This window comes from Sminthopsis crassicaudata, chromosome 3 (assembly GCF_048593235.1).
Source record: "Sminthopsis crassicaudata isolate SCR6 chromosome 3, ASM4859323v1, whole genome shotgun sequence".
NCBI classification, from domain to species: domain Eukaryota; kingdom Metazoa; phylum Chordata; class Mammalia; order Dasyuromorphia; family Dasyuridae; genus Sminthopsis; species Sminthopsis crassicaudata.
The window spans coordinates 522828446-522844710 of record NC_133619.1 but is presented as its reverse complement, the minus strand read 5'-3'; the positions used below and the strand labels follow the sequence as shown (position 1 = coordinate 522844710).

Below are 16265 nucleotides of genomic sequence, written 5' to 3'. Positions count from 1 at the left end.
TAATTCCAAAATCCAGTAATTTTTCTCTTGATATGTGGGGCTCATGTTTTTTTGAGCTAAACTATTACATTGTGAAAAGGTAGTTTAGTAACTACCACAGATAGCTCTTAATTGATTTCTATTTTAGGACTTAATTTTTTTTAATATATTCAAGACCTACATATTTCCAAAATTTCTTTTTGGATATAACTTTAAAAAGGTAGCAACTTTAAAATATTTCCAAAAATTACTAGTACATAGTATGTTCTGCATAAATTCTAGCTATCATTATTGTTATCATTATCATTAATATTATTATAGGTAAGCAGAAAATGGTACCTTTCCTTAGAGTAGTGTTTTGAATCTCCATCCTTTTAAATAAGCTCATATACCTCCTGAAGACTTAACTCTTTCCTTTTCGTTCAGCTTTCCACTTAGGAATATGAATAGAATTCCTTAAATAATTGTTGCCATCATTCAATCATTTCAGTCATGTCAGACTCTTTGTGACACTATTTTGGTTTTCTTGGCAAAGACTTCCTTCTTCAGCTCTTTTTACAGACAAGGGAACAGAGGCAAACAGGGTTAATGACTCCTCCAGGATCACACAAGCTAATAAGTATCTGAGATCAAATTTGAGTCGGGTCTTTCTGTCTCCAATCTTAGCACTCTATCCACTGCAGCACCTAGCCCTGTAAAGAATTAGATCTGGGATGACAAATGTGGAAATATTTATAAACGAATTGCACATGTTTAACATATATTAAATTACTTCTGTCTTGTGGAAGGGGTGGGTGTAAGGGAGGGAGAAAATTTGGAACACAAGGTTTTTCAAGGATGAATGCTGAAAGCTATCTTTGCATGTATTTTGATAATAAAAAGCTATTATTTTTTTAAAAAGAATTAAAATTGGGGGAAAAAAGGAAAAGCTTAAGGTAAAAGTTTGAGAGAAAACACTGTAAGTGCAAAAAGTGACTAGGGGGAAAAAAGACCTAAAAGAAGGAAGGAAAGACAGAGAACCAGCAGCCAGCTGCTAATCATACCAGGATTTCCATTTATTAGTCTCAAACCAAATATTTCAAGGTTTAATGTTGAGGGAAGAGTAATAAGCAATAATAAATGTATGATCATGGCAAGCATCCAAGTGTCAATTTCTCATAAAGTCTGACCCTGGCCAATTTTTGCCATTATCCTTTTTTTTGGACAGAGTCATTATCCATATGTACAGAACTGTCAGAAATCTAAGATGGAAACTCCTTTATTTTTAAAGTTGCTTAGATTTAAAATGTGGAATTGGGATCAGTGGAGTTGGGAATTTCTTTGGCTCTGTCTTTTTTCTTTATTGGCCCTAGAACAGCAATTGGCCTCAGTCAAATCTGAAAACCTTCTGCCCTCACAATGCTCTCCTCACCCCCTGAGAGCCATACTCTGTTTGAAAAGAGATGAGAGAAAAAAGATTGTTGTTTCACTTGGGATAAGAATATTCTTCACAGAGAGGCAAGAGCTCAAGGAAAGTAACACAATCCATATGCTTAAACTGACTGATAATGCTCAGCATATGGGCCAGTGAACTTTTCAAGTAAAAATGTGCTTCTAATTCTCAAAAGAAAAGAATATCCCAATAAAACTTATGAGACCAAGGTTGCTCTTGTAATCTATTGCTTAGACACAGGCTTCTGTGTTTTATAGATTCCTTGGTTCACAGAGAACAAGGCCCTGCAATATAATATAATAAAAGGAGTGGCAGATACGGGTGTGGTTGCTAGGAATGCAGTCCCATGGGCATTAAGATGAAGGGAGTTGAACTACATTTTCCAAAACAAACCCTGGAAGGTTGTACAGTCTCCAAATCTCTGTGTACCTCAATATATTATTTCCTCTACGAACCTGCTTTCTTCCAGTTTATTTCTAGGCTGTGCTAAGGATTAGGTTGGTTATGCTGTCCAGGGAACATTTCACACCCAGAACTTAACCTGGGGGAGAGTGATGGGGAAGAAGGGGGTCACATTTGGTCACAAGTATAAATAAGAATCACAATTGCCCATGCAGGCTGTCCTGAAAAGTTGTTGTTTTGTGGTAAGTTGGTCTGGAGAGAGTTAAAAAGTTAAGAAAAGCAAAATTCCCCATAAATTCTTAAGGAAGGCCTCCTGATGCCCCGCTGACTAGGGGAGCAGTCTGCCCTAAGAAATGTCATTCACTCATCAGCTTTTGGATGTGGATGCTCTAAGGTCCTGAAAATTCGAACTATTCAGTAGGAGAGCGATTACATGAGGGACATGGTTTCATTTATTTCTTCCATGTCGGATCTAACTGAGTAATGGCAGTTTGCCCTCTCTGTCACCTCAAGAGCTCACCACCTCCATTCTATCTCCCCTGAGACCCTATTTTTCAAATATCTCCTCTCCCACCCTGCATTTCATAGCAGCCTCTAAACCTTGCTGGGTTTCCCCATTGGCTGAATAGCACAGAAAGCTATTTTTAGTGGCCGAGTTGCCCCTAAACCCCCTTGCTGTGCCACGGCCGAGCAGACTATGCCACAACCATGGTCCTTCCATAAAAACGAGGTTAGACCCACAACCTACCCTAATTCTGACTTCTAAGACTGTCACCATGGCAACCAACACTTTACCCATTCTATTGTGAAAAGAAAATGGCTGTTCCTCTAGGGAGCTCACAAATTTCTATTACCCAGGCTCTCTGTCCAGAGCTCTCCTCCCTCATGCCCTTCTCCTCTACCCCAAAAGTTGACTGAACTAAAACTGGATTCACAATTGGAGTTTTACTCTTTTGTAACATTTTTGTTTCAAACTTCTGAGAGAAAGAGAAGGAAAGGCAGAAAGGTATTAAATTTGATTAAAAACATCTCTCCACCTTAAATCTATAAGGTCAGTATGTAATTGCTGCAGTTGAGGACAGAATGAACACAGGAATCTATGTGAGCAGAGCAAATCTGTCTTTATTCAAGGAATTCTATAGTATTTGCCTACTCAAATGGACCTGCCATTTCTATGAAGTGGATGCTCTTTCCCCCACTCTGGTGATGCAGAAAACTATTCATCCTCCCATACTTGGTTCCATCTTGTGAAATTCTCGTTTATATCTTCCCATAAGTTTGTTGGGGTAAGAGGAGGGTATCAGTATTAGAGGCAGCATGACCTACTGAGAGGCACAATAATAGATTCAGATCCTACCTCATTTAATTTCGAAGGTTTCTTCACTTGTAAAATTTGTAGTTTGGGAGAGAGGGCTTTGGAATTCTCTAGGTTTTTGATGCTATCATCCCTAGAAAGTAAATTGATGTATTGAGGACCATCCTTGCTTCCTCCTAATATTCCAAAGATACCAATAGAACAGGAGGTCTGTTCAAAAGTTACCCTACCTGATCACTACAATAAAAGTTCACCTCATTCTTTGAGTATATGTTATAGTGATGATATCCTATATTCCAGTCCCTCCTATTTCTTTAGTTTTTGTATATTGCAGTCTGCTCCTTCCTATCACAAGCCTTTTCATTGACCTTTGGGTAATATTCATTTTAAGTTCCTCAGAGACATATTCATGTCACAGAGCCCTATAATAATGCCAATTGCTTACGGTTTTTCTAATGGGTCTTTGTTTCCAGCAGAATATAGATTCATCAGAAGAGCTCTGTAGTTTCTGGAAAGTAATCACTTTTCCCCTTTCCTGTTAAATTCTTGGTCTAGGTCTGATAGAAAAGTTTATAGTCCTGTTGATTCAATTGATTATTATACATTCTTTATCCATGTGGGTTTTCCTGGATGGATGGTAAAACCAAATCCTTTTTTCACTTTTTAAAAATTTTTAATAATAATAGCTTTTTTATTTTTCAAATTACATGCAAAGATAATTTTCAACATTCACCCTGACAAAACCTCATGTTTCAAATTTTTCTCCCTCTTTCCCTGTAATCCCCCTTCTCTAGATAGCAAGCAGACCACCACTATAGGTTACACATTATGCAATCCCTTTATTTCCACATTTGTCACACTGTGCAAGAAAAATCAGATCAGATCTGCTGGAACTCTGTCTTCCCAGAAATCAGCCGGAGTCAGGATCACTAAATGTCTTTATTCTTGATCTTTTACGGTCAAGGTCAGGGGATTAGGTCTAGCAATCTCACACATTTTCCTCCCTCAAACGCCAGGAGAGACTGACTCAGCATCAGCGTCTCAATTTCCTCTTCCTCCTCCTACTCCTCCCATACACGTCACTTCTCCCTCTTTGTCCAACCAATCAAGTCAGCACAGAACAGGTGGGAAGGGTCAACCTTCAAACAAGTTAATAGGGAACTGTCCAATTGTCAATTAGTCTCACGTGCTTCATTATCCAAGTGCATTGCTCAGTTCTAGCCCTTTACAAGATCAAAAGGGGAGAAGAACATTAAAAAGAAACAAAAACAAGAAGAAGAAAATATTATTCTTCTGTTCATATTCAATGTTCATAGTTCTCTCTCTGGATGCAGATGGCTCTTTCCATCACAAGTCCATTGGAATTGCCATGAATTACCTCATTGTTGAAAAGAGCCAAGCCATTTGATCATCACATAATCTTGTTGCTGTGTATAATGTTCTCTTGGTTCTATTTACTTTACTTAGCATTAGTTCATGCCAGTCTTTCCAGCTTTTCTGAAATCAGGTTGCTCATTATTTCACATGGAACAATAATATTCCATTACTTTCATATACCAAAATGTATTCAGCCATTCCCCAACTGATGGGCATTCACTCAGTTTCCATTTCCTTGTCAATACAAAAAGGCTACTACAAACATTTTTGCAATATGTGGTTTCTTTTATATGATCTTTTTTGGATACAGATCCAGTAGAGACACTGTTGGATCAAAGGATATACACAGTTCCATAGCCTTTTCGGCATAGTTCCAAATTGCTCTCCAGAATGGTTGGATTAGTTCAAAACTCCACCAACAATGTATTAGTGTCCCAGTTTTCCCACATCCCCTCCAACATTTATCAGTATCTTTTCCTGTCATTTTAGCCAAACTGAGAGGTGTAAAGGGGTACTTTAGAGTTGTCTTAATTTTCATTTTTCTATTCAGAGATAATTTAGAGCATTTTTCCATAAGACTAGAAATTATTTTAATTTCTTTGAAAATTTTATGTTCATATCATTTGACCATTTATCAGTTGGGGAATGGATTTTATTCTTATAAATTTGAGTCAGTTCTCTATATATTTTAGAAGCAAGGCCATTATCAGAAATACTGGATGTAAAAATTTCCCCCCATTTTTCTGTTTCCCTTCTTAATCTTCACTTCATTAGTTTTGATTATGCAAAAACTTTTAATTTAATATAATTAAAATTATCCATTTTACATTTCACAAGGTTCTCTAGTTGTTCTTTGTTTATAAATTCCTCCCTTCTCCACAGATCTGAGAGGTAGATTATCCCTTATTCTCCTAATTTGTGCACAATATCACCCTTTATATTTAAATCATGAACTCTTTCAACCACTAATAGTGGACAACATTGTTTCTTATTGGGAATGCTTCTAGTCTGGCCCCATTATAAATAATGCTTGCTGATGGTTTTAGATAGAGCCAAATTCAGTGAAATTAAGGTTCAAACAATGCTCATTCCCTTTCCTTCTTTCCCTCAAATGTAATAGGTCTTTTTTACCTCTTCAGGTAATGTAATTTACTATATTTTACTTTCCCTTCCCTCTCTTCCAATACAATTCCTTTTCAACCCTAATTTCTTTTTTATATCATCACATTAAAGTTAATTTATATGTACATGTTTTGTTCATTGGATTTTTTTTTACTAATTCTGTTTTTTAGGAGTTGTTCTCTTTTTCCATTTTACCAGTTCTATTTTTCAAAGAGTTGTGGGGTTTTTTTTTCCATTTCACAAAATCTGTTTTTTTAAAAAGATGTTTTTTTTCTATATATTTTTCCCATTTCACCAATTTTAAGGAGTTATTTCCTTCAGCCCATTTCTGTTTCCTTTTCCAAACTTTCCTGTAAAGCTTTCATTCATTTTCCCCTTTTTTTAAAAGATTCTTTTTTAATTCCTCCAAGAGAGATTTTTGAATTGGAGACTAATTTATATCGCTCTTCAAGGCTTCATCTGCAGGCATTTTACATTTGCTGTCCTTTTCTGGATTTGTGTTCTGGTCTTCCCTGTCTCCATTGGTAGCTCTGTATGGACAAAGCTCTTTTTACTTTTTTGTTCATTTTTAAAGGTTGAGGTCTGCTCTTAGGATACAGGGGAGATTATCCTGAGCTTCCTCTGCAGGGTGACAGGATTCTCAGTGATTGTACTGGGGTCAGTGCTGTAGGCTTCCCTACCATGTTGAGTAGCCTGGCCAAGTCCTATCTCCTAGACTGGAGTTCATGGGCTCACTTTTTGCCTTTTGTAGTTGTGTTGGAGCTCTCACAGCTGGTCTGCTGATCCACTGGACTTCTTCACCAGGACAGAGTAGCCAACACTGCTTTATTTTGGCCTAAAGCCTCCCATTAGATTCCCCATGCTAGGCCTTTGTGCTCTGGGCCTCCCCACAGCTCCCTTGTACTAAGCCACTTTTCTTTCTGTCCAATTAAAACATTTCCCAAGATCCTTTCAAGATATCTTAAGCTAGAAAATAATTACACTCTGAATGTTTGTGGGTTCTGTCACTCCAAAACCCATTCAGGGGCTTGATCTAGAGTTGATTCTGAGGGAAGCTGGAGAGAGATCAAGCAAAGTTCTGTTCACTCTTTGCCATTTTGGCTCTGCCCCAAACTTTTTAAGTAGTTACTGAAGCTCTACAGTGTTCAGTTGATTGATACAATCAAAATAATATCATCAAGAAAAAAGAGTATCTGAAGAACAATATTATTCTTAGGGAAATTCCTCTTCAATTTGAGCTATATTCTGATTCTTCTGCATGACGGTAGTGAACATCTTTAGTAAACATACATCTTGCCTTTTATGTGTCACATATTAATGAACAGGAGTTTGCTGAACAAGGTTATCTCTGTTGTTATAATTTCTCAAGGAATCCTGAATGGTTTGCTATATGGATGAGATATACCTTCTTGGAAGAGAGCCTTTAGGGTACCCTTTTGCTCTACCAAATGAAATGTTGTTTTTAAAACCAATAAATAATAAGTGCAGTAGAAGATTTCATTCTCCACATCTTTAGTTATTATTTTATTATGGTAAAGGCCTCAGAGCTAGAAAAGATCTTAGAATCCAAGCCCTTCGATTTATGGATCCAGAAAGTGAGGCTTAAGAAAGTCTGGGCCAACATTTGTTTCGGAAAATTTGCTTAAGATAACACAGATAGAAAGCTTCATGTTTCCCAAATATTATACTTGTCAAGTATGCTCTAAATATGTACATAGATTATTCTCATAAGAATTTATATAGATGGAAAATAGACATATATTTATATGAATTCTGTTTTCTAAATTTCTCTTTTCTAAAATATTTATTGTGGATGAATCATTTCAGTCTTAATTATTCTCTGTGACCCTATTTGTTTTTTTTGTTTTTTTAAAGTAGTCTTGAGTAATCTGCAGTTTTCTTCTCCAGCTCATTTTACAGATGAGGAACTGAGGCAAATAGGGTTAAATACTTGCCCATGGTCACACAGCTAGTGTCTGAGGCTGGATTTGAACTCATTTTTTTGTTTTGTTTTTTTACTCCAAAGACAGTGCTTTATATACTATACCTCCTAGCTACCCATTCTAAAGTGTTAGTAAAGTACAGAAAACTTTTTCTACATCTTTGATATATTTTCTTCCTTAAGAGACCTTATGAATTGTACTCATAATTCTAGCACGTTTATGTCATTTCATACTTGTATCTTCTGTGTGTAGTATTGCTTTTCCCATCTTTGTTCTCCTTAGCAACATCTCTATTTTCTGTATAAGAACATCTAGAACTGTGATAGGACTGTCCAAATGTGATGGTTCTACTGTCCCTAATGGTCAAAAAAGTTTATTATAAAAATCTTGGCAGATTTTTCCCCCTTCCCTTTGTTGTACTTTCATTTTCATCCTTAAATGCCCTCAGAATGATTTTATTTAATTGGATCTCTCACTAAGCTTTCTTAAATTTGGTTTTATCATCCACTGCTCCTCTGTTTAATGTGAAAAGACTCCTTATAATCTTTTACCGCACTTCTTCAAAGATTTTACAAAAGAACTACATTAAACCAGTGCTGTCCTTGTCTGCCTATTTCTCTAATTGACAAGTAAATCATATTGACTGGATAAGGAGTGTTTTTAGGGTCTATGAGTCTTGTTTTGATAATTGATTCACAGCAGTTAAATTAATGGTTGAAATTATTGTGGTTTATAGCTACATAATTTCTTCCATCCATATCCAACTTTTCATCATCAATTTTTTCTTTGTTTAGGTCAGGACGAAGTTGTTTTAATTATACTCCATATTTTTCTTATGTGCATTCTTTCTTTTAGCTTTGTAGTAAATTTGAACTTCTTTTACAATAAGTTGATTATCTAACTGTACACAGATAGCTAATTCAAAAATGACTCCCACATCTGTAACAAGTTACTTCCCTTCTGTCAAAATATAATCAGTTTGATGTTTTGTAATGTTATTTGTTCAGTGTTCTCCAACTTTTTCTCTAGAGTAGTAATGATTTACAGGTGTGAGCTTTCTGTGTATTCTCGGAGTCTTTAATGATTTCTCTTCTTCCTTTTCCTCATTAGTGATTTCCAATCTATTTCTTGCCATCCATCCCACCTTTGGATTGAAGTCACCAAGTTTCAAAGTATAGGAAGATTTAATTTGAAGATTCTTACCTAGTTCTTCATAGAATCTATCTACCTTCATTTTATGTAACAGATGTTGATGCATAAGCTACAATGATTTTTATGCCTTTTTGAAAATATTTATCATACATACTGCAAAAAGATAACTAAATGTCCCATGAAATGATGCTTCTTATTGCTTTTACACACATAATAAAACTAACTCTGTCCATCCTGTGTTTGCTTCTCCAGGGAAAACTTGTGAACTGCTTTCCTATAATTGCAATTTTTCTTTCTTCTGGTTTCATTTATACTTCAATATTATGGGGTAATATGATTGATTTCTCTCAGCAGAATGGCAATTAGCTGATCATTAGACAGAGATCCTACATTTAAGGTGCCAACACCCAAATTTAAACTTAAAGATGGTCTTAACAAAGCAACTTAAACCATTTCCAGTACTCTGACATCAATAAAAGTGGAATTGGTCTGCACAAGAGGAAAGGCCATTTCATTTTGTATGTGATTTTTTATTTTATAAAAAAATAACAAAGAGAAATTCAATTTACCATATGTTTGTTGAACATCTATTATTTGCAAGTCCTCTTACTAGTTGCCAAAGAAAATTTAAAAAAATAATAATTGAGCAAGGGCCCTGCCTTCAACTTAACTATCTTATATGTTATAGAACAAAGGATAATTTAGGGAGATCAAAGACATCTGACAAGAAACAGAACTTTTAGTAGACTCCATAGGCCTTTATGAGAGTGTCTAGTTTGAAGGGGTTAGAAATGCAGTGGTATTTGATCTAGCTACATGCATCTTAGTCTTTTTTGTTAGAAGGTCAAGAAAACAATTATTTGACATTTTTGTTTTAGGACTAGTTTTGAGGAATTTTAAAAAACATGGTGGATTGCCCTAAGAGACTTTCTGAGCTTAAAGAATCAGCTAAAGAGTAGTCCCCATCCACCCACCCAATAATTCTGGAGTAGCTGCCCTGTTCTATTTACTTAACCAATTTGGACATGTCTCATCATAGCAGGCCTGAGGAATCATTTCAGGATTTTGGCATGAAAGAATTTGTGAAGTGCCAAAACCATGAATCCCCAAAGTATTGTAGTTTTATAGAGTCCTGTGGGCCATTTCAAGAAGTCAAAAGCAGAGAGAGCAGCGGTTATTCAACTTCTCAAAGATTTTCAGTCTGGCAGAGGGTCAGAATTTCTCAAAACCAGAGGTTAGAGTTTGTGCTCAGCAAATGATGGGCATAGTATCTTAATCATAACAACAAGACCCAGTCCCTTTTCTTGTATTTTTCCCTGTTTACTCTAGTGGCAAAACAACAATGCAAGACTTTTTTCTCAGAAATATCAATTCACACTCAGAAATTTAACAAGAATTCTCATTTTTCCAGTTTCTCTACAGGTGGATATTGTTCCCAGCCAAGGGGAAATCAGTGTTGGAGAATCCAAATTCTTCTTATGTCAAGGTAAGTAGTCTGGTCCCCCTGGGCTGAAGGTAGAACCAAGATTGCTCTGGAAACATTTTTATCTATTGGCCGGACTGGGAGACAGTAGGGCATGGATATGTTTGGGTCATATTGCCCCAGGTATCCCAATACTTGTGGAAACTAAATAATCAGAAACTCTTTCTAAACTTTCTAGTATCCTCCCATCTACCTCCCTCAAGCCATACCAAAATATGTCTTCTGAATTTCTACAATCTAGAGGTAATCTAAGGGAAACCATTTACCTCTCAATTGCTCTTCAAGAATGAAAGACGAACAACTCTGATTCAGTGCTTACCCTTACCTGGACTTTTATTTTTTCCACCTACATTCTAAGTGCTTATAAATTAAAATTTTCATTTCAACAAACGTGTATTAAATACTTATTATATACATAGAATTGCTCCCTACTTTTTCACTGGCTCTCTCAAGGTCAGAGTTGGTTCAATAATGCCAAGATATTTGTATATAGATTTGTTTTTAGGTTTTGCCAAGATTTTTAGTATCTAGAAGACTCTACAAATTCATTTAAAAACATCTGAGTTCCACGATCTCTTCAGAGAGCTAATGATGGTTCATTCTCCTTTTCTTCTATATACATATTGTTTCCCCTATTAGAATACAAATTCTTGTAGGGCAAAAAAGTTTTTGCTTTTGGATCCCCCCCCCACCTCTCTCTGTCTCTCTGTCTCTGTCTCTCTCTCTCTCTCTCTCTCTCTCTCTCTCTCTCTCTCTCTCTCTCTCTCTCCTTTTTCTCCAAATATTATACATATATGTGTGAGTATATGTATATGTGTGTTTCCTCCATTTGAATATAAATTCTTTGAGGACAAAAAAAAAGTTTTTGCTTTTCTATTCATGTCCCCAGTAATATGGACAATACTTGGTACTTAGAAACTATTAAAGAAATGCTTTTTGATTGATTCATTTTCAAGCAATGTCCAGGATAGGCAGCAGGTTTGTTTTAGCATATTAACAACCTGTGGGTGATGTTAATTTTAAGACATAGCCCCCCAAAAAAGAAAGTATTTAAATTGTATAGGAAGAGAAGGGGTTTTGTTTTTATTTATCTTTTTGTTTGGGGGAGAGGGATAAGTGAGAAAATGGGTTTCAAAAATCAATCTGATTTGCATTGAATGCGGTAACTTGTAGCTGGTGAATTTTTTTTAGACACAGCTTTTCCTTCATTACAACAATTTAAATGATCTGGAGATGAAGCAACAAAGCCCACAGCACATCTTGCAAATAGCGATATTTATTGAAAACATGATGGGCCTTGAATAGAGAGAATGCTCTATTTCCATGCTTAGCAGCTGTGCAGGGTTGAGGGGTGGTGTGGAGACAGAGACATTCAGAGTCCATTGTGAAGGTCTTTCCACCTGTTCTCAGAGACCATCCACTCTGGTTCTATTCCCACTTCCAAAAGAAACACTCATCAAGTGGCAAACATGTCTTTTTAGAGGCAGATAAAAAGGAAAGCATTGCTCTCTTTCTAAGACAGTCACCTGGGAATGGATCCTGGCTTTGCTGCAGTGTAGAAAATGAAAATGTGCTTGTTAGAGATGACTGTCATAGGTTTTTTTTGGTAGCCATACAATAAATTCACAAGAGAAGAGCTCCATACTCTTCTACCTTAGCCAAAATCTTATCCTCAGTTCTGGAAAAGATAATTCTCAAAAGAGAAGATGGCCAGAGATGTCAAGTTCAGGCAGTTCTTTTTACAATTTTAAAAATTGTAAATCCTTACAATTTGAGGAAAGAAATTCCTTTTCTCGTCCATCAATAGGAAGGCTAGTCTGAGAAATATGAAACCCAAGGGGTTGTTCATCTTTTTCCAAATTCTATATAAGGTACTACTATGAAAGTCCCATGCAATGGCATGGAAGTCAGAGTAGGAAAATATCCAATACACTCTCCCAACCTTCATACTCTTTCAGCTAACAGCATTTACTTAGTGGTCACTATGTGTGGAGCACCCAGCTTGCTCCTTTCTTTCTTTATCTGGATGTCCCATGCCTAATACTTGGAAAATATTTCTTCTTTCTCCCTCTCTCTCTCAGTGGCTGGAGAAGCTAAGGATAAAGACATTTCCTGGTTCTCCCCCAATGGAGAAAAGCTGACCCCAAACCAGCAGCGGATCTCAGTGGTACGGAATGATGATTTTTCCTCCACCCTTACCATCTACAACGCCAACATTGATGATGCCGGCATCTACAAGTGCATTGTTTCAGGAGAGGATGGCAGTGAATCAGAGGCTACCGTCAATGTGAAGATCTTCCGTAAGGGCCTCCATCTTCTCCACCTCAAGTCCTTTTCTTTGGAACAGGAAAGTAGGAGATAGTAGGCGGGTAGTAAAGAGGTTCAGGATGGTGATGAAAGAACCAGTTGAATTCTTTGCCTCCAGGTCCCAGCATGCATCAGGGACATAACAAACCCCCTTTCTTTCCCCTTTGTCCCAGGGCTATGCTGATAAGCCAAATAACCTGTACTTGTTAGTGGACACTTGTTAGAACTAATTCCTATTTGCCTTGTATCCTTCAATTCAACAAATTCCCCAAAAATATTAAGGGCATTTCCTCCAGGAATTTGCCCCATGTCATCTAGTTCATGTTCTATAATTCAGGTTAGACCTTTCTCATTTTAATCCTCCAGGATCCTGCTGGACTCTTTAGAGAAGAGGATGACTTTTGAATTGTTAGGCAGTGGGGACAAATCTTATTCCACGTGAAACTTTGTTGGGAGCTGTCATCTCATTATCTAGTTACTGGTATATCTGTCCCACTGGCCTGCCTAACGGTGGGTGACAATGAAACAGCAATGATTGCCATAGCACTTGTGGCCAGTATTGTTTCCACTGAATCTTTTTTTTCCTCTGTTCCTTCATCAGAATTCACTGTAGGAAATCATAGGGCAATAGGTAGCAAGGAAGAAGAGAGAATTATTACTTCTACCAGTTGATGAAATATTTAATAGCAAAAAAAGAGAGGATGTCATTCATTGTTCCTCTTTCTCATGCTCCACCAAGGCTGGGATTTTTTTATTCTATTTTCCCTCCCAAGAGCCCTCCTATCAGAGTTCATGTAGATCAATCACTCAGTCAACAAATACATATTGATTGATTGCTTCTGAGTCCAGATCATTTCCTCATGCCTCATTAATCTTTAGATTCATGAATTGAAGACAGTTTCCAGATTTGTTCTGTATTCTATACAGATAGGTATTGCTCTGTAAGAATATAGTCTCTTGTCTGTGGTTAGAGTTCCACTCATTGGAGTATATCTGGGGACTGTGAATTTTTTCAAGGGGTACAGAACATCCAGCATAGCCTTTGTTGCTAAAGATCTCTTCAAAGGATCTCTTCTTACACTGGCAAGTGGAGAACATAACTATTTTCCCTCCTCTGCTAATTTTCAGAGAAACTCATGTTCAAGAATGCACCAACTCCTCAGGAGTTCAGAGAGGGAGAAGATGCCGTGATTGTGTGTGATGTGGTCAGCTCACTGCCTCCTACCATCATCTGGAAGCATAAAGGCCGAGATGTTATTCTGAAAAAAGACGGTGAGATTCCTGCTCCCAGCAGCTACTTTTTTTCCATAAGTCCCTTAAATGGTCTACATTTTGCCAATTGTGCCATTTCTGAGTCATACTAGTCAAATATTAATTCCTTAATACCATGGCCATATGACTACCTGAGAGAAGTGATCATTAATAACCATCATGAGGGCAGCTAGGTAGTGCAGTGAATAGAGCACCAGCCCTGAATTCAGGAGGAGCCGAGTTCAAATCTGGTCTCAGACACTTGACACTTACTAGCTGTGTGACCCTGGGCAAGTCACTTAACCCCAGCCTCAGGGGAAAAAAAAAAAACAATCATGATCATTAATTAATAAACATAATGGAGTCAATTAAAAGCTCAGGTTTTCCCCTGTCCTATTTTCTTGTTTGAAGCCCAGCTTTTAAAAGACATTACTGATTTCTGCCAAAAATTTACCCCACTTAGACCATCTTATCTAGGTGAATTCCTGACCATAATGTTTTATTTAGGCTAGGGTAAAGATAAATTCTTTGATTAAATTGCCCCAGGCTAAAGGTGATTTGGAAATAAATAGCATGATCAAAAGTCAACTTCCCTAGCCCCTCATTAGAATAAGGTCCACTTCTGATTGTAGCATTCATTCTCTCTCATTACTTATTAGACAGTTAGAGTTAGTTGCCACCCTCCTGAATTCCCACCTTTTTAAGGATATATAAGCATTATGTGAGTTCCATGAGGGATCTTTAACATTTAAGAGTGTCACTGACTCCTTTTATTAATAATATGCTAACATTATTAATAAAACAATTAATTATTCAGAAAACATGTCTCAAATTTTTTAAATGTCACACTACTAAAGCCTGTGCATACCTTACTTTCCCCAGAAACAAAGAATTTTATTGTTGTTGAGGTAGTTTCTTAGGGTGGAGCAGAAAGGGACCCATTTCTATATGTCAAATTAATCATACTGCCCTGAGAATATCAAACAAGGAGAAAGGACAGGGTCAGGTAAGTGCCTGAAGATGACCAAGCTCTCTGAATTATCTTTGGGTGAATCTGTCTTTTGTCTCTTCTAGTCAGATTCATAGTCCTGTCCAACAACTACCTGCAGATCCGGGGCATCAAGAAATCAGATGAGGGGACATATCGCTGTGAGGGTAGGATCTTGGCCCGTGGGGAGATCAACTTCAAAGACATTCAAGTCATTGTAAATGGTGAGAAGATCTGTTGTTGTTTTTTTTCCCTATATCTCTAGCCATGTCTCACTTTAACACTCATTATTTCCTTTAATTACCTATTAAAAAAAAAAAAAACAAATAAAAATCCCTTCACTATTTCACACATACCTCACTCAGAATGTTTCTACCATAAACTTCAATGCCTTCCACAGCTATATTCCCTTTTTGTATTTGGCCTAAATTATGGAGCTTTGTGCAGTAATTTTATTTCCTATCTTGTCCAAGAGCCTTGGAAGCTTTGCTTGTGCTAAATCACAAATTTTAGTCATTGTTACTCTCTTCATTATAATAATGGCAAATAAGTCCCCTTGGTTCTAAGTTCAAAGAAAGTATTTCAGTCAATTCAAGTTCTAAAATTGTCGGAATCATAGCCTATGGGCTTATTAATCTTAATTTGCAATGTCAAATAAACACCAATAGAATCATCTGATATTTATAAGATGTTTACAGAAAATTACAATATCAGTATTAAGAAAATAAACAAATCATACTTGAATTATTTTGACTTGTGATATATTTTTTCTCAACCTTAACCCTACCATACTCTTTTCTTTGCTAAGAGATATTTCTACACAAAATGATTTGTGAAAAGTTCCAGGGGAATTTAGCCAAACAATCCTTGCTGGACAAGTATATTTTTGGTTATTGTAATTTGCTAGGCAACAAGGTTGTACGGTAAATAGAGTACTGGTCAAGCTTCGGTGGGGAAATCTCAGTTCAAATCTAGCCTTAAGTACTTCTAGTTGTACTGTACTGTAAGCACTTCTAGTGATACTGGGCATGTCATTTAACCTCTGCATCTATAAAATTGAGGATAATGATTTCATAATAACCTTTCAGGGTTGTTGTGAGGATCAAATAAGACAATAATTGGAAAGTATACAGTGCCTGGCAGGTAGTAAATACTATGTAAGTATTAGCTATTATTATTTTAACAAATTTTCATTAAGAACTCTATGTGCAAAGTATTGTATGAGGCACTGACAATATAGAGATAAATACAACAAAATCCTTGATTGCAGAAAACAATCCAATGGGAAGGAACAGAGTTGGGGGGGAATGGTATGAATGAAAAAGATTTAAACACAGGAGATCAGACAAGTACAAAGAAATCTTACCAGACAAAATGCTATGAGAAATTTGAAATGAGAGAAATTTCTTTCATTCAGGGACAGGTGATCAAGAAAAAGTTCATTCACAAAGAAAGATGCCCATCCATAGAACCTTGAAGGATAGAATACTTAGACAAACAGAGATAATGAGTAG

The 16265-nt window shown here is 36.6% G+C and overlaps 1 protein-coding gene across 15 annotated transcripts in view; it reads left to right on the top strand.

The window, feature by feature from the left end:
* The window catches only part of NCAM1 (neural cell adhesion molecule 1), a 438871-nt gene that overhangs the window by 344511 nt on the left and 78095 nt on the right, over positions 1–16265 (top strand). For all 15 annotated transcript variants that reach the window (XM_074304234.1, XM_074304233.1, XM_074304239.1 and 12 more), the window contains exons 2-5: positions 10134–10208; positions 12287–12505; positions 13641–13784; positions 14838–14975. In XM_074304234.1, coding sequence (XP_074160335.1) covers positions 10134–10208; positions 12287–12505; positions 13641–13784; positions 14838–14975 — 576 coding nt within the window. The remainder of the gene's footprint in view (positions 1–10133; positions 10209–12286; positions 12506–13640; positions 13785–14837; positions 14976–16265) is intronic.